Below are 26170 nucleotides of genomic sequence, written 5' to 3'. Positions count from 1 at the left end.
GCATTACAGGGAAGATCCAGACTGACATTTTGTCACCGCTGTCTCTGCAGCACTGAGAAGCCACGAGGACGAGGAGGCCGCGGAGGATGAGAATGAAGGCTTCTCCAGCACGGTGGAACCTCAGCCAGCCCCCGGCGTCACCGACGGTGCCAATGTAACAGCCAAAGGACGCTCATCCTCGTCCTCACAGATCCTCTACGTGATCACGTCCAGCCCCGGCAAACCGGAGCACAGAATGCCAGGTCAGTGGGCTGGACCTGGACAGACCACCGGACACAACGCTAGTATGTCCAGCTCCCACGCTTCTCTCTGTCTACACCTTCATGCGCCTCTGCAGACTCTAAATTGTGTTTGTTGTTTAAGAAAAACATGTACAGTCGTTCTGTGTGAGCTGCCGAATGGTCTTGTATGTGTGTGAAAAACATAGTTTTCTCAAAAACTAAATTTCCTCGGATGCTCACGAAAACATGTACCAGGTAGGTTCCTTGACGACGCTAAGTTGGCGTTCATGTTTATGAAAATATATACGTTTGATTTGTCGAAGACCAAATCGTTTTGAATATTTATAAATAACACATAATCAGACTAAATTATCTTGTTTCCGCAGCATGTACGTTGTCTGAGACTAAATTGTCTTTTATGTTTATGAAAACACATAAATCTTCATTTGTCCATAGACTAAATCACGTTTTATGTCTAAGGAAAACCTCTAAATGATCTTTAATGTAGACCAATCACTTACGTAGTTTGTTAGACTCTAAATGACCTCGGAACTGTGAGGCAGATGTGCTAACCAGTCAACCACCATGCCATCTTGAAATAAAATAATAAAATTATTGCTAACCAGTTGCCCACCATTCCGCCTGTTTTATTATTATAAATACATTTTATTCTTCGATGAATGTTAGTTCTATTGAATCTTAAAACAAACACCCTGGAAAAAATACATTTAGTAAAACAAAGGAGTTTTTTTCAAAAAAACTCAAATCAAAACTATTTGACAAAATTCATCATTAGCTTATGTTGAATTTTATTACGCGGCACGGTGAACGATTGGTTGGAGTCCTCAGTTCTGAGGACCGGGGTTCAATCCCTGGCCTCGCCTGCGTGGAGTTTGCATGTTCTCCCCGTGCCTGCGTGGGTTTTCTGGGGCACTCCGGTTTCCTCCCACATCCCATAAACATGCATGGTAGGTTAATTGACAACTAAATTGCCCGTAGGTGTGAATGTGAGTGTGAATGGTTGTTTGTTTGTATGTGCCCTGCGATTGGTTGGCAACCAGTTCAGGGTGTACCCCGCCTCCTGCCCGACGATAGCTGGGATAGGCTCCAGCACGCCCGTGACCCTAGTGAGGAGAAGCGGCTCAGAAAATGGATGGATGGATGTTCGTAATTTAAATTTACTATATTTTTGTTTATTTAAATTTAATATAATTGTTTTATTTTTCGATGTAATATCATTACTTTTAGAATGGCACTTTTTCTATTAATTTTGGTAATTTTTAAATTTTATTTCACATAATATATTTTTTTTCTGAGCGTTTGATTCAAGACCATGGAACACTAGTCGAGTGGAGATGGTGTGATTGACTGTGTGATAAACTTGACCTTTGAATTACTGTATGTTAAATTGATTTTAGACACATTTTTTCCCTTAATTATATTCCTTGACATTTGATTTAAACAACTTGAAACACCAATCGGGTGAGGTTTACCGTATCAAGACTTTGTGATGAATGCAATCATTTCAACAGCTGTGCATGGATAATGCATCAACATTTCTCGACACTTTGCTGGCTCAGCTTTTGCCAGCAGGTGTTTCCTCACATGCTTGTCCTTTCGGTCTGCTGCACTTTGTTTTCTTGGCCAAGCAACACCATTGACGCCATGGTACCGTGTCACCCCCGCCTTCTTTGCTTTGTCTTTTTGCAGTGTGGAGCATCTACGCCCTGGCCGGCCTCCTCATCCTCACCGTTGTCGCCATGCTGGCCAAGCTGCTGCTGCACATCACAGTCAAGTACGTTTAGTCAGTCATTCATGTCAAATAGCCACAATTTATTTAATATACCATTTATGGGGCAGGAGTTATTCAAATACAGTGGAAAGTTTCTTTCAATCTCGTCGGTGAAAAAAGCATTCGTCGGTGTGGGACTATTTTGCGGTGTCTCAGACAAACAACACATAAGTTATTTCCAGTCTGTGCACAACTGAAGTACGTCGTGGGGAATGTCATCTAAATGCTTCAACACAACAAATTTGATCAGGCACCTGAAGAATGTAAACAAGAAGGAACATGCCGTGTTCAAGCAACGCAGGAGGGGGGTGGCGCAAACGGACGCAAACTCTGGACAACACCCTGTAGTCCGGGACAGTGAGAAAGTTAGAGTAAGCATGTCATTAACAGTATTTATTAAAGTAATTTAATTGCAAAATAAAGTAATTTAATTACAGTAAGTTAGCAGCCATTATTTCTGTCATGTTGTAATGTTGATTTGACCTAAATTTATCCAATCCTTGAATACACCCTAGAGGTCATTAATCTTTTAACTTTTGTCTAAAATGCTAGAGAATAATTTTGAGCTGGGATGGGCTCCAGCACACCCACGACCCTAGTGAGGATAAGCGGTACAGAAAATGGATGGATGGATGGATGGATACAGTACTCAGTATACAGTACACAAGTATATACAATAAATGAACAAGTCATGTAAATGGTCACATTGCTCCATCTTGTGATCGGATCGGTGATCGGTTATCGTTTTTTTTAAACTCGGTGATCGGCCCCAAAAATCCTGATCGTGTAAAGCCTAAATAATAATAAACCTGATGCACAAACTGTTTCATGTTTTTTTACATTGCATTTAATTATGTTACTATGTGTTTTTATAAAGTACAATCTTATAGATGCTATTTCCCTTATTAAAAACACATTTACAATTTTTGGGATTGTTTGTTTTGGGGAGGCCATTTCCATTCATTTCAATGGGAAAAGATGTATGGAGAAGTAAGAAAATATTGGCGCCCTTCTCAAATCCTTGTATATAAATGTAAATTCGTCCATCCATTCTCGACACCGCTTATCCTATTCAGGGACATGGGGCGCTGGAGCCTATCCCAGCTTACTCCAGGCGACAGGCAGACTACACCCTGAATTGGTCGCCAGTCAGTCGCAGGGTACAGACTCACATTCACACCGTCACTGACTGGGAACTGAACTCATGCTGCCTGCACAGACGTCAGGCAAATGTACCACGACACCATCAGTGACTGCACAAATGTAGATTTCAGACAGAAAATAACCCAAGTAAACATAAAATGCTGTTTTTAAATGGGGGGTTTATTTATTAAGGAAGAAAAACTATTCAAAGGAACCTGGACCTGTGTGAAATAGTAATGAATGGCCCCCTAGTTAAATCATGAATTCACTGTGGCTAATCACATATTTTTGAAAGCTGAGTTCATTTTCAAAGCACACACCCAAGCCTGATTGCCTCCAGACATGTCCAATCAAGAAATGACTTAAATATAACGTGTTTGACTAAATGAAGTCAGCCAAAATTCTTCAACACAATGCCACGATCCAAATAAATTCAAGAACAGACGAGAAATAAAGTAATTGATGTCTAACAGTTTGGAAAGGGTTACAAAGCCATTTCTAAAGGTTTGGGATTCCAGCGAACCACAATGAGAGCCATTATCCTCAAATGGAGAAAACATGGAACAGTGATGAACCTTCCTAGGAGTGGCCAGCCTACAAAAATGACCCCAAGAGCACAATGACGACTCATCCAGGAGGTCACAAAAGAACCCAGGACGACATCTAATGAACTGCAGGCCTTCCTAAGATGACTCAACAATAAGGAATAGAATGGTCAACAATGGCATCTATGACCAAGGCAAAAAAAACAATACTGCAAGAAAGAGTGAGACAAAATTTCTCCACGGAGATGTGAAAGACTCATTGCCAGTTATAGAGAATGCTTGACTTCAGTTGTTGCTGCCGAGGATGGGGCAACCAGTTATTAGGTTTAGGGGGCCATTACCTTTTCACACAGGGGTAGCTTTGAAGAGTTTTTTTTTCCTTCATAAAATCAGCATTTAAAAACTGCATTTTATGTTGACTTTGTTTATCTTTATCTGATATTTATATTTGTTTGACAATCTCAAACATTCAAGCGGGAAAACTATGGAAAAAATAAGAAGGCAGCCAATACTTTTTCACAGCACCGTACCTCAGTGACTTGGGACTTGCTTAAAACTTCAGGTTTAAGGCTTGACACCTATGTAACATTTTCCCCATCTTTTCCATGCAGGTCCCCGGGAATCCCCACAGTGAGCGGCCCGGACAACTGCAACCAGAACGTCTCGACGTCATCAGAGCCGTGGATTATCCTGTATCGGCCCTCCACCATCTCCCTCTTCAAGAAGAAGCTCAAGAGCCACCACCACCATCACGGAGACCTCAGTCCCCTGGTGGGCAACTAGTACTTACCCTCCAACGGCTTCCTCTGAACTCCTTGGTTAGCGAGGTGCTAAGCTAACTAGCAGCTAATGCGGGTATCCTGGTGGCACCCCCTGGCTTGACGTAGGGAGGAAGACAAGCGGTGCCCCTTCCTGTTGGCATAGCTTCTGCGCCAAGGTGGTGCTGCTTCTCCGTAACACGGGCCTTGTATCCAAAGGTTTTCGGGGTAACCAGTTGCCCTCGGAGAGGATGAGTTGCTCACGGATTGGAGCGGACGCGCCGAGGATTGAGTGGAAGACTTAGCGTCACGTAGTGTTCAAGTGTTCAAGTGCCTTGTGGCATATCCCCTCCCTCTTCTAACACGTCTCATACGTGACGAGGATTTATTTTTGTAAGCCTTTGTAAATAGTCGTCACGAGGCGTTCAATGACGAGTTCATTTGTGTTCTTTGTCTTTACTGAACATATTGTTCATATTAGCTTTGAAATGTGGGTGAGGGGTAATGTAGTATCGCATGTACCAGAATTCCGCATGGTTGATCATTCTTTTGACACCATAGGGATAAAAGTATTGGGACACCCCAGAATCACGATGAATGGGAATTAACTGAAAAATCACCTGATCATCAACTACCAAAGTCTCGTAAAATTTTGGTTACACATTTACAGTATGTTTAGTAAAACACATGACCATTAATAATACATATCGGCATGGTCTTATAGCTGTGCCACAAGTGCAAACATAGCCACAGAGAGCGCTCACCCTTAAACGCCCCACCTCAAATAAACATAGTAAACAGTATGATTAATAAAACATGCGACAAACAGTAATAAACCTCAGTCTGGTCTATAGGTCGCGCAACAAGTGAAATTTTTACTTGCGTTAATCTGAGCGCTCACACTTGAATGGCCCACCACAAATACAAATATTTTCTCAACAAAAACTCTAAATATAAACAAAGAAACTATCCATCCATCCATTATCTGACCCGCTTATCGTCACAAGGGTCCCGGAGCGCTGGAGCCTATCCCAGCTATCATCGGGCAGGAGGCGGGGTACACCCTGAACTGGTTGCCAGCCAATCGCAGGGTACATATAAACAAACAACCATTCGCACTCACATTCACACCTACGGGCAATTTAGAGTCTTCAAATAACCTACCGTGCATGTTTTTGGGATGTGGGAGGAAACCGGAGTGCCCGGAGAAAACCCACGCAGGCACGGGGAGAACATGCAAACTCCACACAGGCGAGGCCGGGATTTGAACACTGGTCCTCAGAACTGTGAGGCAGATGCTCTAACCAGTCGTCCGCCGTGCCGCCCAAATAAACTATGTATATATGATAACAAGTAATAATGAGTTAAAGTATGTTTAAAAAAACGTGGCCATCAAAAGTAAACATCGGTAGCAAGTACAAACTTGGCGCACTCACAACTAAATGCCTTGCCACAAATAAACACCTCCTTTTGTTCCCCTCTGGAAAACAAAACATTGGTAAATAAGCAAAGTATATTTAATAAAGCATAAAACAGCAAACTGGACTCAAACTTAGCCACAGTGCTAGCACTTGAATACCTTACCTCAAATAAACGCTGTCAACTGTGTTTAATGAAACACATGGTAATACACATCAGTGCGGTCTTCAGGCCGTCCCCCAAGTGAAAACTTGAATTAAAGTAGCCACAGCGCTTGCACTTAAATGCCTCACCTCAAATAAACGTCATCAACTGTATGTTTAATAAAACATTTCACAAATAGTAATATACATCAAGTGCAAAATGCACGAGCTTAACACATTGCCCTAAAATTCCCAGAAATTCTGTAAGCCTCGTCCCACTGCTTTACTCCAGAAAGTGTGCGTCTCTTCTTTTCAATGTCGACAAAGCAAATCCCATCAAAACATACTTGACAGTCAGAATATATTAAACCAGATGCACTTGCATTCAAAGAGAAACTTTCAAAAGCTAAAAAAAAAAAGTACTTATAACAACCTGAGCACTTGCACACAAAAAGTAGAAGAAGATGAATCACCTTTATTTTCATGAACATGCATGTACCAAAGTGACAGATTAAAGCCCAAATATAAAGTCAAAAAACGTAACGCCTCACCATAAATAAATTCCACCCACCAGAAATTTGTTTTAATCTTTTGTGGGGGTTACTAAAAATATACACTGTATTTAATATAAAATATAACAAGTAGCTCTAGACATCAGCACAGTATAACAGCTGTGCAGCAAATGCAAACGTGACTTAGCCGGAGCACTCGAACTTAAATACCTGACCTCAAATAGGTGTCATATTTTTTTCCCTCAGGAAAAGAAATGCTACTTTTCTTATTGGTTAATAAAAATATAGTTTAGTAAAACCTACAATGAATTTTAAACATCAACACGGTCTTACAGCCGTACAGCAAGTGCAAACTTAACTTAGCCAGAGCACTCAAAATTAACTCATTTGCTGCCAGCCCTCCCAGTTAACATGGATATTTAACTTCTAAAGCAGTCAATGGCAGTGAATTTAAATGCCACATTCACAATATGATAGCCCAAACTACAAATGATAATATGTACATAGCAGAAATAGTGAGATTTATAATTTATACAGTAAATTATTGTTTATTTTCTATGTGAACGGGAACTATCTTTTGTATAAAAAAAAAGAAAGGGGGAAAAAAGTGAAGTAGCTGTTTGGTTTTATTTAATGTGTCCTCGTTGCAAAAATAAAAACTGCATGTTTCCTAATGACTCTTTTTTTTTTCCCTCACTGACTGACTCTCTCTCTCTCTCTCTCTCTCTCTCTCTGTCTCTCTCTCTCTTTTCCGCGTGGGAAAATCCGGAGCTTTTTGCGACAAACACAGTGTGACGTCTTTTGTTGTGACGCTAAAATGCCTTATCGGATATGGCAAAGGGCTCCCAGCGCCTCACTCCCACCATCCTCGTCGTCATCATCATCATCATCATCGTCATTATCCTGGACCAGGCCAAGCAGGAAGATCAAATGCTTATGTTGTTTTTCTTAAAGGTTTATGAGTCACATGAGTGCATACTTTTATGATTAGCTTTGCAGCAGCTATGCTACCAAATGACAACCAGAAAATTACTTTCATTAATCTCAGCAAAAAAAAAAAAAAAAAAAAAAAGCTAAATGATGACATAAGAAAATGAAGTGAATCAATATTTTTAATAAGCTTAATGAGTATAGAGTTTTTTTTTTCCATGTAGACCACAGCTCAGAAACTAGGCAGACAATTGATTTAGATTTTTTCTCGGAAATGCAGCCTACTAAATTGTATTTGTATTATACTCTAGCGCCCTCTGTGTGAACGTGTTTTATTTATTTATTTTTGGGGATATCCAGCCATCATTTTTCCATACCGCTTGTCCTCACGTGGGGCGGGGGTTTAACAAAAAAATGAAGAGGTGCCAATAACAGTGAGCAGGACTGAATATACATTACACCTAAGTTACTATTAAATTAGTATTAAGTTATAAATTAATAACTATCCATCCATATTTATTTTGTTATAAATATATAGACCGTATATTATTATTAATTCATTTATTATTAAAACAAGCCATAATAAATAATACATTATAACTACTAACTAATAGATATGATTTAACTGTTTGGGAAATTATGCTTATTTTTTCCCCAGAATTTTTTTGAAAATATTTTCATAAGGTTTTCTTCTTGAAAAAAATACGTTGCTCTCATAAGATTTTTATTTTCATGATAAAAAAAAATACATTTGATTTTCTCAACAACACAGAACATCATTCTTGTAAGTTCACTGTTGTAAAATTACGTTTTAAAAACGTGAGCACCCAGGTCTCAATTATCATCCGTATTTAGAGTGAGCACAAAATATTTAATAAGCACAATATGAGTGAAATGTACCAATATTCTTACTTTGACTTCATGAGGTTGTTGGTCTCCTGTCATAATAAAAATGCTCCGTCATGGTTTGGTGTCATTTGCCGTTCCGTTTCTTTATTACTTTTTTTGTACCTACAGAATTTCTTATTGAACAGCAAAACTCCCTTAATTTCATTTTAAAAAAAGATAAACGAAGCTTTAGAAGCAGAAAGTTTGGGTTAAAATTCTATCGTAAACGTGACACTGACAAGAAACCGCTGAGTCATCCCGACGCACCCTCCCATGATGCATTGCGGCAAAGAAGCGGCGCATGCGCACTTTTAACAGCTAGGTCGACGTCCGATGAGTGAATACAAAATATAATAGAAAATATTTTCAGAATTTTATTAATACGATATTCTATCTGGCAAATTCGGGGCTGGATGACAACACACCGGAGGAATAAGAGGGAAAATGTGTGTTTTTTTTTTTTTAGCTAGCAAGCTAACAGACTAGCCGATGTCTGTTGCTTATTTGACTTAATCAGTATCCAAATGTACGTTCTTTCTACAATAGTCGCTTCTTTGGTCGTCTTTTTTCTCTTGAAATGGATGAAAAAGAGACGCTACTGCACCGACCTCAAACGACTGGACGGCAAAACAGTTCTAGTTACCGGTAAATTGACAACTTCCGGGTTTGGGTGCACTATTTTATTTTTCAAATGCGATTAACGTAGTTCCTTTAATCATACGTATTATAAGTATCTCAACTATGCCTTTATTCAAACAATATATTTTAAAAAAATATTTTATTTTCCGTTGGTTGATTGACGACTCTAAATTGGTCGTAGGTGTGAGTGTGAATGGTTGTTTGTTTCTGTGTGCCCTGCGATTGGCTGGCGACCGGTTCAGGGTGTACCCCGCCTCTCGCCCGAACATGGCTGGGATAGGCTCCAGCACGCACGCGACCCTAGTGAGGATAAGCAGTATAGAAAATGGATGGATGGATTTTATTTTCCTTTTTGAGAGTCAGGCAGGACACATCTGCCTACCGGTTTTGCGCTTCTGGGTTTGACTCTTTGCATGTTCACCCCGTGTTGCGTGTTTTTTTTTCCGGGTACTCCCGCTTCCTCCCGCATTCCAAAAACATGCGCGTTAGTTTAATTGAAGACTCTAAATTATCCATGGGTTTGGATAGTTGTCTGTCTATACAGTATTATGTACCCTGCGATTGGCTGGCGTCCAGTCCTGGGTGTACCTAACCCTTTGCCCCAAGGGTCAGCTGAGGAATTGGTGTCAAGTAGGCTTTACATAATCAGCATTTTAGAGGCCGATCAGCGAGTTTTAAAAGAATTACTACCCATCCGATCACAAGATGGAGCAATGTGTCTATTTAAACGACTTCATCGACTTCAGGGACTCAGAGTCGATCTCATCCACCCTTGCCCCGAGGAGCCTTTTTAACTACCTCAGTGACTTGAAATCCAGAGATAGGAAAGCCCGCCTCAGAGTACCCAGGCTCTGCTTCCTTATGGGAAGGCTTGTCGGTGGAATTGAGGAGGTCTTTGAAGTATTTGATCCACCAACTCACAAGGTCCCTAGTTGAGGTTAGCAGCGCACCATCCCCACTATACACAGTGTTGATGGTGCACTGCTTCCCCCTCCTGACGCGCCGGATGGTGGACCAGAACTTCCTCGAAGCTGTCCATAAGTGGTTCTCCATGGCCTCACCAAACTCCTCCCAGACCCGACTTTTTGCTTCAGCTACCACCATAGTTGTGTTCCGCTTGGCCAGCTGGTACCCATCAGAAGCCTTCGGAGTACCACAGGCCAAAAAGCCCCAATAGGATTCCTTCTTCAGCTCGATGGCATCCCTCACCGCTGGTGTACACCAACAGGTTCGGGGATTGCCGCCACGACAGGCACAGACCACCTTACCGGCACAGCTCCGGTCAGCAGCCTCAACAATCGAGGTGCTGAACATGGTCCACTCTGACTCAATGTCCCATGCCTCCCCCGGGATGTAGGCGAAGTTCTGTCGGATATGGGAGTTGAGTGGACCTCCTTCTGACAAGAGACTCTGCCAGACATTCCCGAAAGAACCTCACAATACGTTTGGGTCTGCCAGGTCGGACCTGCATCTTCCCCCACCATCGGAGCCAACTCACCAACAGGTGATGATCGGTTGACAGCTCCCCCCCTCACTTCACCGATGACACAACCACAAAGTTGATCATCGAACTGTAGCCTAGGGTGTCCCGGTGCCAATCACGCCCTTTGAGGTCTCACTATCATTGCTCATGTGAGCATTGAAGTCCCCCAGCAGAGGGAGTCCCCAGCGGGAGCGCTCTCCAGCACCCTCTCCAAGGACTCAAAGAAGGGTGGGTACTCTGAACTGGTGTTTGGTGCATCGGCACAAACAATAGTCAGGACCCGTCCCTTTACTCGAAGGCTGAGGGAGGCTACCCTCTCATCCACCGGGGTGAACCCCAAAGTACAGGCACCAAGCCAGGGGACGATAAGTATGTGGAAGAGAGTCCAACCCCTCTCAAGTGGACTGGTACCAGAGCCCAAGCTGTGGTTGGAGGTGAGCCCGACTATATCTTGTCAGAACTTCTCAACCTCGCACACCGGGTCGGTCTCCTTCCCTGCCAGGGAAGTGACATTCCACGTCCCTAGAGCCACCTTCTGTAGCCGGGGATCGGACCGCCAAGGTCCCCGCCTTCGGCTGACACCCAGCTCACTGTGCACCTGACCCCCTTGGCCCCTCCCTCAGGTGGCGAGTCCATGGGAAGACAAGATATCACACTTATTAAAACAAAAAAAGAATGCTTCCAAGTTGAATGTTACAACATATCACACATTTTAAAATTTAGATAGCACACTCATGCTAATAACGTATTGCTTTGTCACCAATAACACCGAGATGAGTTGCATATTGATTTTTTATTTGAATTTTTGTTTCATAGTCAAGGCGGCACAGTGGAAGACTGGTTAGCACATCCGCCTCACAGTTCTGAGGACCGGGTTTCAAATCCCGGCCCCACCTGTGTGGCGTTTGCATGTTCTCCCCGTGCCTGCATGGGTTTCTCCGGGCACTCCGGTTCCCTCCCGCATCCCAAAAACATGCATGCTTGGTAAATTGAAGACTCTAAATTGCCCTTAGGTGTGAATGTGAGTGTTTGTTTATATGTGCCCTGCGATTGGCTGGCGACCAGTTCGGGGTATACTCCGCCTCTCGCCCGAAGATAGCTGGGATAGGCTCCAGCACGCCCGTGACCCTAGTGAGGAGAAGCGGAATGGAAGATGAATGAATGAATGTTTCATAATCACAAGGTAAACTGCCCACCGTTCTTCCATTTTTCTTCCCTCAGTGGAGGAAAGTTTGGACGTCCCTGGTTTAAACTATGAATATAGACAATTCTAGATTTATTTATTTTTTAAAGGGTGTGGTCATTTACTCGCTTTTTTTTTTCACTAATCATGGCGGAGCTCCGTCCCTCACTGCTGTGAATCCCAAAGTGGTATGTGAAGAATAACTGAATTAAATGTTCAAACTGTGCATAATTTTACAGCAGCTTCAACTTTTTTTAAAATCCTGTACAGTACTTTTGTCAAGCACAGTTCAGTTATATTTTATATTTAGGTGCAACTTTTATTTAACTTGTATTTTACTTATATTTCAATTGAACTCATTGTACTTCCTGGTTCTTTTGCGTGCTTTCCAGGTGGGAGTTCCGGCATCGGCAAGGAGACGGCCGTGGCGTTGGCCACGAGGGGCGCACGCGTGGTGGTCGCCTGCCGTGACGCGGACAAGGCGGAGAAGGCGGTGCGGGAGATCAAGTTCCGCAGTCGCAGTCTGGCAGTGGTCCGCATGGAGCTGGACCTGGCCAACCTGCGCTCAGTGCGTGACTTCTGCAAGCGCTTCCTGCAGTGCGAGAAGAGGCTCGACATCTTGATCAATAACGCAGGTGGGCCCATGGGTCCGGAGTATTAACGTACTGACGAAGTGACTCGAGACTTTCTAAAGGCAAAATCGAAAAATCGATATTCAAACACAAAGACAGTGTCATCTCGAGCGTGCTCCATACAAAATGGAAGGCAGCAAGACCCACAATTAAGCAAAAATACTTTTTTATTTTTTTCCCAACCTCCATCCAATAGACCATACGTTTCACTTTCTAAAGTCGAACTTGAAGGCAGCAAGAGCCACAAACAAGCAAAAAAAGGCAACACAGACTTTAACTTAATAAAGACAAAAGTGAAGGCAGCAAATCTCCAAACCAATGCATGAAACTCAAGGCCTTTTGAAGGTCAACAAAGTGAATATCCTTCATTGTTTAATGTCTAATCTCAAACCAACAGACTACTTTTTACTTACTAAAGATAAAATGGGGAGCTGTGGAGAAGGAAATAAAGAATGTAACTCAAGCCTTTTTGAAAACAAAGGAAGTTAGTGGCCAATGGAGCATGCCTATTACTTCCTGAAGACAATCTTGACGGCAGCAAGCAGAAAATACATTTTAATGGCAAATAAATTGAATATTCTTAAATGCCCAATGCTGTAACCTGATCTCCACCCAATGGAGGATGATTTTTACATACTAAAGACAAAATGGAAGGCAACAAGACCCACAAACAAGCAGCAAGTGAAGGTAACTGCTTCTTTACAATGATGTAAATTGTTCAAACACTTTTGAGCCTCTGAAAATGGAGGCCCTCCAGCTAAAATTGTCCCCCCCCCAAAAAAAACACACACACGCACACAATTGTTTTTGTCTGTTTGAACACTTGTAGCTATGAAGTCACTGGTCTGCCTTCCTCTCGCAGCCATGCCAGGCGTGCTGGACTGGACGGATGACGGTTTCAGCATGTGCCTAGGCGTCAACCACCTGGGTCACTTCCTGCTCACCAACCTGCTGCTGGGCCGGCTGAAGGAGTGCGCCCCCAGCCGCGTGGTCACGCTCACCTGCTCCAGCTACAAGTACCAGAAGCTGGACTTCCACGACCTCAACTACAACCTGCTGCCCTTCTTCACCTACTGCCGCAGCAAGCTGGCCAATATCTACTTCAGCCACGAGCTGGGCCGCCTCACGCAAGGGAAGGGTGTCACCTCCTACGCTGTGCACCCCGGTGAGACGCACGTCAGCTCTGATATTACACTGAATCTACAAAGCCTACACACCCCTGTTCAAATGCCAGGTTTTGCTGTGATATGCAGTGGGTACGGAAAGTATTCAGACCCATGAATTTTTTTCACTTCATTTTTTTTATAGTGCAGCCAATTGCTAAAATCATTCAAGTTTTTTTTTTCTTTTTTAATGTACACACAGCACCCCATATTGACAGAAAAAAAAACGGAATTGGTGACATTTTTACAGATTTATTCAAAAAGAAAAACTGAAATATCACACGGTGGTAAGTATTCAAACCCTTTGCTCAGTATTTAGTTGACGCACCCTTTTGAGCTAATACAGCCATGAGTCTTTTGGGGAATGATGCAACAAGTTTTTCACACCTGGATTTGGGGATCCTCTGCCATTCCTCCTTGCAGATCCTCTCCAGTTCTGTCAGGTTGGATTGTGAATGTTGGTGGGCAGCCATTTTCAGGTCTCTCCAGAGATGCTCAGTTGTGTTTAAATCAGGGCTCTGACTGGGCCATTCAAGTCACGGTTGTTCAGAAGCCACTCCTTTGTTATTTTAGCTGTGAGCTTAGGGTCACTGTCTCGTTGGAATGTGAATCTTCAGCCCAGTCTGAGGTCCTGAGCCCTCTGGAGAAGGTTTTCATCCAGGATATTCCCGTACGTGGACGCATTCATCTTTCCTTCGATTGCAACCGGTCGTCCTGTCCTGATGCTGCCGCCACCTTGCTTCACTGTATTGGACAGGTGATGAGCAGTGCCTGGTTTTCTCCACACATATCGCTTAGAATTAAGGCCAAAAAGTTCTATCTTGGTCTCATCAGACCAGAGAATCTTACTTCTCACCATCTTGGAGTCCTTCGGGTGTTTTGTAGCAAACTCCATGCGGGCTTTCATGTGTCTTGCACTGAGGAGAGGCTTTCGTCGGACCACTCTGCCGTAAAGCCGCGACTGGTGGAGGGCTGCAGTGATGGTTGACTTTCTAGAACTTTCTCCCATCTCCCGACTGCATCTCTGAAGCTCAGCCACAGTGGTCTTTGGGTTCTTCTTTACCTCCCTCACCAAGGCTCTTCTCCCCCAATTGTTCAGTTTGGCCGGACTGCCAGCTCTAGGAAGGGTTCAGGTCGTCCCAAACGTCTTCAATTCAAGGATTATGTAGGCCACTGTGCTCTTAGGAACCTTAAATGCAGCAGATTATTTATTTTTTTCTAACCTTGGCCAGTTCTGTGCTTTGCCACAATTCTGTCTCTGAGCTCTTCAGGCAGTTCCTTTGACCTCATGATTCTCATTTGCGCTGACATGCACTGTGAGCGGTGAGGTCTTATAATAGACAGGTGTGTGGCTTTCCTAATCAAGTCCAATGAGTATAATCAAACCCAGCTGGATTCCAATGAAGGTGTAGAACCATCTCAAGGATGATCAGAAGAAATGGACAGCACCCGAGTTAAATATATGAGTGTCACAGCAAAGGGTCTGCATACTTATGGCCGTGTGATATTTCAGTTTTTCTTTTTTAATAAATCTGCAAACATTTCAATATAACAAAGAGTGAAACATTTAAGGGGGTCTGAATACTTTCCGTACCCACTGTAAAAAAAAGAAAAGAAAAATGAGATAAATATAAACCAAAATGTTTTTAAAGAGTCCAGCGTGTGTATGTCAGGTGACAAACCTCCGAATGTAGCTAAGGTAGTCCTCAGGGGTCCGCTTATAACAGTGAGATCTCATAAATGCGCAAAAAAAAAAGAGTGTACCGGTACGGCAAAAACAATCCCGGCTTTGTACGTACACACCTTGGTTTTCAAGAACACGGTTCACTTCACATTTGGTACTGTAGAAATTTAAAACAGTCTGCTTATGTTGTGTATAAACAAGAAGTGATTTAATCAAATGAAACATTAACAGCTTAAATCTTTTCCTTTTAGGAAAGTGCAACAACAGTAGTTTGTCTTCTTTTTAGGAAAATGCAACATATTTGTCATCTTTTTAGCAAAGAATAACAGCAATGGTTTGTCTTTTTTGTAGGAAATTCTATTTTATTTTTTATTTGGAACCTGCAACAACTAATTTCTCTTCTTTTTAGGAAAGTGTAACTGTGCAACATGTATCGTTTGTCTTTTCAGGAAAGTGGAGTGGCAATAGTTTATTTTTGGGGGGGGGAAGTGAAACAGCGATAGTTTTTGTCCTCTGTAGGAAAGTGCAACATAAATAGTTTGTCTTCGCCGTCTTTTAAAGTACCGTATTTTCACAACCAAAAGGCGCACCGTATTAAAAGGCGCACTCTCGGTTATGGGCTCTATTTCTGTATTTAACACACACATAAGGCGCACCGTGTTATTGGGCGCAGGCATGGTAAAACATACGCTAGCTTAAAACATACGGTAGCATGCATGCACGCTAAAACAATGTTTTTAAAAAGGCAACGGGAGCAAAACTCAGTTCGGCTGTACTTTATTGAAGTATTTAACAATGTAATCACGTTATTTTTTGATCAATCCTGATCCACAAATCCATCATGTTCTTTATCCGAAATGAACAGCTGAGCAAGTTCTCCATCAAACACGCCAGGTTCCCTCTCGTCATTGTCGGAGTCAGTCTCGTTGCCGTGCGGCTCCTTAGAAATGATGCCGGCTTTTACGAAAGCTCGAACGACAGTGCAAGCAGACACGTTAGCCCGAGCATCCGCAATCCATTCACAAATTGTGGCGTAACTCGCCCGGCGCTGCCTCCTAGTCTTAGTAAAGCTGTGTTCGCCATCTGTCATCCATGGCTCCCACGCCGCTCGCAACTTCACTTTGGACGTCCAGCGATTCGTCAAGCCTCCCGGAATGATGGCAAGCTCCGAGTTATTGCACTCAGTCGAATGGTGACTGTAGAGACGCTTCTCCCGGCTGTTCTTTGCTCATTAATCCATTGCTCGAGTTGGTCTTCCAACTCGGGCCACCTCGCCTTGTTTCCGCGGAAACTCAGCTTCGTCTTCTTGACTTGGCGAAGCTCGTTTTCCTGCTTCCTCCACTTGCGAACCACGGATTCGTCGATCTTGAATTCTCTCGCGGCTGCGGCTGCTCGATTCCCATGTTCCTCCGCGTAACTGATAGCTTGCAGTTTAAACTTTGCTTCGTAAGCGTGTCTCTTCGTAGGTGCCATTTTCGGGGGTCCTTAGCCATACCGGAACTATATACCTACTGGGGGCGTGTCTTTAGGCAGGAAATGCTCCCAGTCAGTCAAGCGCAGCGCTCGTTAAAGTCACACAACAACATTTACAGATTTTGGAACATTATAAGGCGCCCCGTCCATTTTGGAGAAAATTGAAGACTTTTTAAGTGCGCCTTATGGTCGTGAAAATATGGTAACAGTTTGGACAGTTTTCTATAAAAATACTAATAATGGCTTTTGTTATTGCTTTGTCCAGAAGCTGACATGCTGTGTTGGTGTCAGAATAATTTGTGGCAGTTACACTTTTTGTCCATTACCTAATATGTTCTCTGTGGGAGCACTAATAATTGCTCCCATATTAAATCATTAATATTTGCTTATCATAATGTTTATGGGTCGTTTAGCAGAAGAAAAAAAGAAGTCAAGGAAAAAATTGTGGTAGGCTTTTGTGGGCCACAAAAATTACTGGGAGGGCCTGCTCTGACAGTTTGATATTTGTGCTGTACAACATCATACCATTGAAAGGGGGCAACTGTGCTAACATGATGCTCATTGCTAATCCAATGCTAACATGATGCTATGGGCTAATCCTCATGTTATTTTGTCCCCAGGCTTCGTGCAGAGCGACTGGACGTGTCACTACTCGTTCTTATTCCGGGCTCTGATGCGGGTCTTCATGTGGATGTTCTTCGTGCCCTGCGAGGCGGGCGCTCAGACTGTGGTCTACTGCGCCGTGTCAGACGAGGTGGCCAATCAGGGCGGTGGATACTTTGTGGACTGTCGGGCGGCCACCCTGAGACCGTTCGCCCGTGACGCCGGCGTGGCCAAGAAGCTGTGGGAGGCCAGCGAGAGGCTCGTCAAACTGGCGTGACGCTTTTTTTTTTTTTACATTTTGGCATGATTTTCATAAAAACAAGTTATGAGTTAATTCATTCAACAACAGGTTTCCTTTGACATGTGATATACATTATGTATAAAGTACTCAGTGACATTTTATTCATTGTTTCTTTGAAAAAGGAAGCAATCATTTTTGTTGTAAGATTTTTAACATGGCGGCCCGGTAGATGACTGTTTGGCACATCCGCCTCACAGTTCTGAGGACCGGGGTTCAAATCCCGGCCCCGCCTGTGTGGAGTTTGCATGTTCTCCTCCTAACTGCGTGGGTTTTCTCTGGGTACTCCGGTTTGCTCCCAGATCCCAAAAACATGCATTCATTCATTCATCTTCCGTTGCGCTTATCCTCACGAGGGTCGCCGGCGTGCTGGAGCTTATCCCAGCTATCTTCGGGCTTGAGGCGGGGTACACCCTGAACTGGTCGCCAGCCAATCACAGGGCACATAGAAAAAAACAGTCATTCACACTCACAATCACACCTACAGGTCATTTAGAGTCTTCAATTAACCTACTCTGCATGTTTTAGGGATGTGGGAGGAAACCGGAGTACCCAGAGAAAACCCACGCAGTTAAGGGGAGAACATGCAAACTCCACACAGGCGGGCTCGGGATTTGAACCCAGGTCCTCAGAACTGTGAGCCAGATGTGCTAACGGTCCCGCCCAAAACATGGATGGTAGGTCAATTGAAGACTCTAAATTTCGCGTAGGTGTGAATGAGTGCGAATGGTTGTTTGTTTATATGTGCCCTGCGATTGGCTGGCGACCAATTCGGGGTATACCCACCCTGTCGCCCGAAGATAGCTGGGATGGGCTGCAGCATGCCCGCGACCCGAGTGAGGAGAAGCGGTACAGAAGATGGATGGATGGATGGATTTTTAACTTTAATGCTAAGTCAGGCTGCTGTCAGAAATTAACTTTTTTTTTTGTCATCCACTTGAGTTTTATGAAAAATAATGTATTTTGTATTTATTGTACTTTATACCGGTATTTTATTTGTATGTCAATCGAAATGGGCTGTAATTACCTGATTTCCATATACATAGATATGTATACGTGTATTGTAATATTGTCATTAAATGTATTGTAATTAAATACATATTTTCCATTATGTACGGTATATATGTGTAGGGTGTAGAAACATAAAATGTTTTTGTTTTATATTGTAATATTTGTCAAATATATTACAAGATTCCAAAGTAATAAAAACTACAATAAATAAGACAACTATTTGCATTACATACAGACCCCCAAAAATGTGAATATCATGGGAATTTTCTTTTTCCATAATTCCATTCAAAAATGTAAACTTTCCTAGATATTAGATTGGGGGCCCACAATTTAAACATTGAAGCCTTTATTTGTTTATTTTTACATAATTTGGGCTTCCACCTCATAAAACCCACAAAATCAGGAATTCCCCCCAAAAAATGAATACTGTGACGAAATCACTATTCTCCGTTTTTGTAGAAAAAGAGAAATAAATTAGGGTCACATGAAATCAATCAAATTATGGTACTTTCAAAATGATATGTGAATCTTCGAAGTATGATTGGGAACCCCTTTGCTTTAATCACTGCCTCGATACGTCGTGACATTTGAGGAAATCAGCCTGTGGCATTGCCTGGGAGTTATGGAAGCCCAGATTTCCTTGATGCTTGCTTTCAGTTCTTCTTTGTTTTTGGGTCTGGTGCCCCACATTTTCCTCTTGATAATACCCCATAGATTCTCAATGGGGTTTAGATACAGCGACTTGGCTGGCCAGTCAAGCCCTGTGATGGCATGGGCATCAAACCGGGTTTTGGTGCTTCTGGCGGTATGTGCTGGGGCCAGGTCCTGCTGGAAGATCAAATCTGCATCTTTATGCAGATCCTCAGCACAAGGAATTGTGAAGTACTCTCAAACATTCTGTTGCAGTGACCTTGGATTTAAGAACAACACCTGCATTGGACATTGCACCCCAAATCGTGACTGAATGTGGCTATTTCACACTGGACCTCAAGCAGCCTGGGTTCGGTTCTTCACACGTCTTCCTCCAAACCCTTGGACCCGGATTCGCGAATGAAAGGCACACTTTACTTTCATCGGAAAAGAGGACCTTGGACCACTGGCCAACAGTCCAGTCCTTCTTCTCCTTGGCTCAGTTGAGACGCTTCTTTCGTTGGCTCAGGCTCAGAAGTGGTTTGACCCGAGGAACCCGACAGTTGTATGTGTTTTGGTGGTGTTTTTTTTGAAGCTGTGACTCCCGCCTCATTCCACTCTTTCTGGATCTCTGCTAGATTCTTCAATCCTCTCTGTTTGATAATCCGCTGAAGCCTACGGTCATCTCTTTTGTTGGTGCATCTTCTCCTGCCACTGGACCTTCCATTGATATGCTTGGACACAGCAGTCTGTGAACTGCCAGACTCCTTAGCTATGTACTTTTTGTGGCTTACCCATCCTATGGAGGGTATCAATGATGGTCTTCTGGCCAGTTGTCACATCTGCAGTCTTCCCCATATTGAACCCAACTGAGACAATTGAACCAAACTGAAGCAATTTAATGACATCTGGGGAAACCTGAGCAGGTGCTTAGAGTTTAGTAGATGATTTGTGTGTGACACTCAGTTTAAAAGATTTATGGCCTGCAAAATTTGGGCTGATTTCTTCACAGTATTCTAATTTTTTGAAGGGATAATTTCTTGATTTTGTGGGTTTTATGCGCTGGAAGCCGAAATTGTGTCAAAATAAAATTGAAATTGTTTAATTTGTGGGCCCTGAATCTATAATCTATGAAAGTTGAACGTTTTGAATGGAATGATGAAAATAAATAAACTTTTACATGATATTCAATTTTTTTGCAAAGAGTCTGTATAACAAAAATAAAGATTTAACATGCAAATAACTGTTAGATGCATCTATAACATACAAATACAATATTTAAAAAAATAGGCAAACATATGTTATGTATTAATTTGAATTAGGTATAATTACTAATGTGGCTCAAAGTATTAAATAATGAATTTATTATAAAAATGCAATGCGAAAAATAAACGCTCTGCCCTCTGATAATAGGCGACTGGTACTCTGCAGTTAAGTAAATAAACCACTGGCAAAAGAGAGCGGTCGGCACTTTGTATGGTAACGTTGCTGTTTTATTGAGAACACCTTTAAGCACAAGTCGTCCAAGCAAGAGCAGAAAAGTAGCACGGCAGAATACAACAAAAGAGCACGAAATCATCATGGTATTGGACAGAAGCAAAACGGGGGCAAAAGACAAGTAGCAAGGTAGAAAGCACGGGCGAAACGAGAGCAAGCGAACAGACTGCCAGGAAGTGATCAGGAGAGGAAGCTGCTTGTGGTTTTGTGCTTGACTGGTGACTGGGTCTTCTTTCTGTACAAAAGCATCACTTTATAGATTTATCTGCGTGAGGTCATCTGGAGACAAAAATACCTGTATATATAATAAGCGCTTAAAACACAGAGAAAATAGACACATTAGCTAAAAAACCAGTGGTACTAAGAATACAGTTGTCGGGCGGAAGTATATGACAAAATGGTATCAATTTAATATTTTTTTTTAAAAATCAATACTATACAGTATTCAATAACAAAAAAAACATGCCATCTTTATTTCCTGAAACATTCATGGTTTTTGGAGATCACGCGGCTATAATCACCACATAAATAATTTAATATAGTGGACTTTATAGTGACGTAGATAGTTCCTATAAAAATCCCTATGTAATGATAAGGGAGTAGGGAATGAGTTGAATGATTCCGAACGCCTCGTTAGGAAGCATTCAGTTTATTCCCGACTCACCTAGATAGTTCCTATTTTAAAAAAAAATCCTTATTACAGGGATTAGGGATTGAGTGAATAGTTCCCAGCACAGTCATTGCAAGTCAAACTGTAAACACACTAAGAAAAGAACATGTTCATGCTTTGTTTTTTTGTTTTTTTTGTGTATGTGTTTGTGTGGGCGGGGCACATAATTGGCGGACTACTAAATCCTGGCCAAAAATTAACAGGCAATTTGAAATGAGATTTTCTCAAGCTGTGAAAATGCAACATTTGGTTGATTGGTTTGAAGAGGTGAGAGCGTGAGACACTGATTTGACCATTGATCTTAACTATCTTGTTTTTAGAAAATTTCAAAAATCCTTGATTCTTGCTCTGACAAAGAACTATAATCCCTGAAAGTCAATTGAAAATTTGGAGCGGTGACAGCGACCCTTCACCGATTTGAAGTCTGCTACCTTCTTGTTTTGGAAATGGTTGAAAATCCACTGGGTTCTTGCTCTGACGGCAATAATCCCTGTTTGAGTACATTGAGAAAGGAAAAAAAAGTTACACGAGGCATACTAGTTTGGCTCTTGCGCAGTATGGTGCAGTCTCTCTTTAAATGACTGAGTCTAATTATAAATGCCTAAAAATGAATCAAACCTGAGGACAAGTTAAAAAAAACTAAAACAAAACAACAAAAAAACGGACCGTTTTTCTATAAACGAACTAAATACTTTTTTTAACTTAAGGATCAAAGACAACAAAACACAAATCATACATTTTAGATGATTTGTTCCAATATATTAATTACACTCATATGATGCATTCATTTTTGGCAGTTATTTGGCACCTGACTCATTCACCTATTAAACATTAAAAATATTCATAATAATTTTAGCGGGAAGACACCGGGGCTTAATGACCCCCGAGCCCTCACAAATAAATTTAAAAATTAAACTAAAAACATTCAAATATAAAGCGCTCAAAGACATGATGAGGCGGGGTGCAAGCATCATGGCTAACATAGAGCATAATTAGAGAATTACACACAAAAAAAAAAAAAACTGTATATACGTATAATGTTTCACTTAATAGCCACGGGGGTGCATGCTTCCTTAATAAAAACAAAGAAAAAACAAAAAAATCCATTAACTAGAAACCACTGGCATTAATCATTTTCATGGTACAAATGACATACTATATACAAATGTGTAATAATCATGACTTGAATTCGTTATTAGAATAAGGGCTTCAAACTTTACATAATGTGTTTCCAGTGCAGTGACACGAGGCTTCACAAACGTGCGTGCGTGCGTGCGTGTGTGTGTGTGTGTGTGCGTGCGCGCATGTGCAGTGAGGAAGTTGCTGTTAAACGTTCCGACTCATGACGCTCTCGATTACGTATCTTCATCATCCTCTCCCTCCTGACAAAACAAACGGAGGCTCTCTCTCGCTCGCACGTCTGGAAAACGAAACGGAATCATTGTTATTAGAAAAACACTGGCATTGGGAAGCTAAAAGGCTAGCAGGCATGACCTCCACCGAGGCCGAACTATCATCTGTTTGTTATTCTTTTGTTTGGTTTTAGCGAGTGAGTTACTTCCTGGTTCACAGAGTATGACAGAAAACGCCATTTTAATTCTGGGCTGCACCGATGCATTCAATTCACGCCATAGTGACTCAAAGACCGAAAAGATGAAACAATTGTATCTGGTCACGAACAACAAAAAAATGAATGGTAGCGCATGAAAAGTAGTTTTGAGTAATCCTAACTAACTAACCAATCAACTTGTACTTGTTGTGGTTTGAAGCTGGTTGGACTGAGTGACTGGATAACTAGCAAGTGGACCGACAGACGGACTGACTGAACTAGCTAGCTAGAGGGCAGACTGATTGACCGAGTGACTAACTAGCGAGAAGACAATTTGATCTCCAAAAGACGGACTGACTAACCATCCAGCTAACGAGAGAGCAGACTGACTCCAACTGATTGTCCTCGAGTTACAAGCGAGTGGGTTACAAATTGTTGTCTGAAAGAAAAGAGCCCACAGTGCTCACAGAAATCATTTGAATCTGGCAAAAGTCATAAATACAAATATATTGAAATTGAAACAATTGATGGATCTCGTGAGGAATGCAGCCCTATGGGGGGCACAAGTCAGTGCAAACTGTAGGCCGGTCCCAAGCCCGGATAAATGCAGAGGGTTGCGTCAGGAAGGGCATCCGGCTTAAAACCTTGCCAAACAAATATGAGCGTTCATCCAAAGAATTCCATACCGGATCGGTCGTGGCCCGGGTTAACAACGTCCGCCACCGGCGCCGTCAACCTGCGGGGCGCCGTTGGAAATTCAGCTACTGTGGGTCGAAGTCAAAGAAGAAGAGGAGGTGGAAAGCGGGTTCTTCGGCAGAAAGAGAAGAGGAAAACACAGAGCCTAGAACTGAATGTGGGGACTTTGAATGTTGGGACTATGACAGGAAAATCTCGGGAGTTGGTTGACATGATGATGAGGAGAAAGGTTGATATATTGTGTGTCCAGGAGACCAGGTGGAAAGGCAGTAAGGCTAGAAGTTTAGGAGCTGGGTTTAAATTATTTTACCATGGTGTCGATGGGAAGAGAAATGGAGTCGGGGTTATTTTGAAAGAAGAGTGGGCTAAGAATGTCTTGGAGGTGAAAAGAGTATCAGATCGAGTGATGAGGCTGAAATTTGAAATTGAGGGTGTTATGTGTAATGTGATTAGTGGCTATGCCCCACAGGTAGGATGTGACCTAGAGGTGAAAGAGAAATTCTGGAAGGAGCTAGATGATGTAGTTCTGAGCATCCCAGACAGAGAGAGAGTCGTGATTGGTGCAGATTGTAATGGACATGTTGGTGAAGGAAACAGGGGCGATGAAGAAGTGATGGGTAAGTACGGCATCCAGGAAAGGAACTTGGAGGGACAGATGGTGGTAGACTTTGCAAAAAGGATGGAAAGGGCTGTAGTGAACACTTTGTTCCAGAAGAGGCAGGAACATAGGGTGACCTACAATAGCGGAGGTAAAACCACGCAGTTGGATTACATTTTGTGCAGACGATGAAATCTGAAGGAGGTTACCGACTGTAAGGTAATGGTAGGAGAGAGTGTGCTTAGACAGCATAGGATGGTGGGGAGTAAGATGACTCTGGCGGTGAGGAGGACAATTAGGAAGACAAAGGCAGAGAAGAGAACCATGTGGTTTTCGGGAAGAGGTGATACAGGCTCTCGGTGGACGGGAGGAGCTTCCAGAAGACTGGACCGCTGCAGCCAAGGTGATCAGAGAGGCAGGCAGGAGAGTACTTGGTGTATCTTCTGGCAGGAAAGGAGAAAAGGAGACTTGGTGGTGGAACCTCACAGCGCAGGAAATCATACAAGGAAAAAGGTGAGCTAAGAAGAAGTGGGACACTGAGAGGACCGAGGAGAGGCGAAAGGAATCCATTGAGATGCGACACAGGGCAAAGGTAGAGGTGGCAAAGGCCAAACAAGAGGCATATGGTGACATGTATGCCAGGTCGGACACTAAGGAAGGAGAAAAGGATCTATACAGGTTGGCCAGACAGAGGGATTGAGATGGGAAGGATGTGCAGTGGGTTAGGGTGGTTAAGGATAGAGATGGAAATATGTTGACTGGTGCCAGCAGTGTGCTTGCTAGATGGAAAGAATACTTCGAGGAGTTGATGAATGAGGAAAATGATAGAGAAGGGAGAGTAGAAGAGGTAAGTGTGGTGGACCAGGAAGTGGCAATGATTAGTATGGGGGAAGTTAGAAAGGCATTAAAGAGGATGAAAAATGGAAAGGCAGTTGGTCCTGATGACATTCCTCTGGAGGTATGGAAGAATCTAGGAGAGGTGGCTGTGAAGTTTTTGACCAGCTCGTTCAATAGAATTCTAGCAGGTGAGAAGATGCCTGAGGAATGGAGGAAAAGTGTACTGGTGCCCATTTTTAAGAACAAAGGTGATGTGCAGAGCTGTGGGAACTATAGAGGAATAAAGTTGATGAGCCACACAATGAAGTTATGGGAAAGAGTAGTGGAGGCTAGACTCAGGACAGAAGTGAGTATTTGCGAGCAACAGTATAGTTTCATGCCTAGAAAGAGTACCACAGATGCATTATTTGCCTTGAGGATGTTGATGGAAAAGTACAGAGAAGGTCAGAAGGAGCTACATTGTGTCTTTGTAGATCTAGAGAAAGCCTATGACAGAGTACCCAGGGAGGAACTCTGGTACTCCATGCAGACGTCTGGAGTGGCAGAGAAGTATGTTAGAATAATACAGGACATGTACGAGGGGTGGTGGGGGAAGAATGAGGCTACAGGGAGAAGAGATAGCAAGGGTGGAGGACTTTAAATACTTGGGGTCAACCGTCCAGAGCAATGGTGAGTGTGGTCAGGAAGTGAAGAAACGGGTCCAAGCAGGTTGGAACGGGTGGAGGAAGGTGTCAGGTGTGTTATGTGACAGAAGAGTCTCTGCTAGGATGAAGGGCAAAGTTTATAAAACAGTATTGAGGCCAGCCATGATGTACGGATTAGAGACAGTGGCGCTGAAGAGACAACAGGAAGCAGAGCTGGAGGTGGCGGAAATGAAGATGTTGAGGTTCGCTCTCGGAGTGACCAGGTTGGATAAAATTAGAAAGGAGCTCATCAGAGGCACAGCCAAGGTTCGATGTTTTGGAGACAAAGTTAGAGAGCGCAGACTTCGATGGTTTGGACACGTCCAGAGGAGAAATAGTGAGTATATTGGTAGAAGGATGATGAGGATGGAGCTGCCAGGCAAGAGAGCGAGAGGAAGACCAAAGAGAAGGTGGATGGATGTCGTGAGGGAAGACATGAGGGCAGTTGGTGTTCGAGAGGAGGATGCAGGAGATAGGCTTCCATGGAAAA

At 42.8% G+C, this 26170-nt stretch overlaps 3 protein-coding genes and 1 long non-coding RNA gene across 47 annotated transcripts in view; 2 read left to right on the top strand and 2 right to left on the bottom strand.

Annotated features, from left to right (window-relative positions):
• kremen1 (kringle containing transmembrane protein 1) overlaps positions 1-6495 on the top strand; it is a 98996-nt gene extending 92501 nt beyond the window's left edge. The window contains exons 7-9 of one of the 3 annotated variants that reach the window (XM_061672562.1): positions 51-242; positions 1932-2016; positions 4313-6495. In XM_061672562.1, coding sequence (XP_061528546.1) covers positions 51-242; positions 1932-2016; positions 4313-4484 — 449 coding nt within the window. In that variant the 3' untranslated portion in view covers positions 4485-6495. Of the gene's footprint in view, positions 1-50; positions 285-1931; positions 2017-4312 lie in introns of all 3 variants that reach the window. The other 2 variants (XM_061672561.1, XM_061672563.1) reach the window with 2 other exon arrangements.
• On the bottom strand, positions 79-8617 carry LOC133400246 (uncharacterized). Its single transcript, XR_009768319.1, has 3 exons — positions 8376-8617; positions 1827-1999; positions 79-257 (listed from the first exon to the last, which is right to left on the bottom strand). It is a non-coding gene; the product is annotated as an uncharacterized LOC133400246 (long non-coding RNA).
• Positions 8618-8837: 220 nt separating this feature from the next.
• si:dkey-174n20.1 (uncharacterized protein LOC796174 homolog) lies at positions 8838-18042 on the top strand. The gene is made up of 4 exons (XM_061672659.1): positions 8838-8996; positions 12049-12291; positions 13151-13453; positions 17229-18042. The coding sequence occupies exons 1-4, from the start codon at positions 8876-8878 to the stop codon at positions 17486-17488; spliced, it is 927 nt and encodes a 308-aa protein (XP_061528643.1). The 5' UTR covers positions 8838-8875; the 3' UTR covers positions 17489-18042.
• Positions 18043-20497: 2455 nt separating this feature from the next.
• camk2b1 (calcium/calmodulin-dependent protein kinase (CaM kinase) II beta 1) overlaps positions 20498-26170 on the bottom strand; it is a 67661-nt gene continuing 61988 nt past the window's right edge. For all 42 annotated transcript variants that reach the window (XM_061672498.1, XM_061672500.1, XM_061672503.1 and 39 more), the window contains one exon: positions 20498-22737. The gene's annotated coding sequence lies outside the window, so the exon portion shown is untranslated. The remainder of the gene's footprint in view (positions 22738-26170) is intronic.

The sequence above is a fragment of the Phycodurus eques genome, chromosome 3 (assembly GCF_024500275.1).
Source record: "Phycodurus eques isolate BA_2022a chromosome 3, UOR_Pequ_1.1, whole genome shotgun sequence".
Classification (NCBI taxonomy): domain Eukaryota; kingdom Metazoa; phylum Chordata; class Actinopteri; order Syngnathiformes; family Syngnathidae; genus Phycodurus; species Phycodurus eques.
This window is presented reverse-complemented; position numbering and strand designations above follow the sequence as displayed.

Coding starts and splice junctions, on each gene's coding strand:
- si:dkey-174n20.1 (XM_061672659.1), top strand. CDS start 8,876: ATGTACGTTCTTTCTACAATAGTCGCTTCTTTGGTCGTCTTTTTTCTC. Junction 8,997..12,048: donor CAAAACAGTTCTAGTTACCG/GTAAATTGACAA, acceptor CGTGCTTTCCAG/GTGGGAGTTCCGGCATCGGC. Junction 12,292..13,150: donor CATCTTGATCAATAACGCAG/GTGGGCCCATGG, acceptor TTCCTCTCGCAG/CCATGCCAGGCGTGCTGGAC.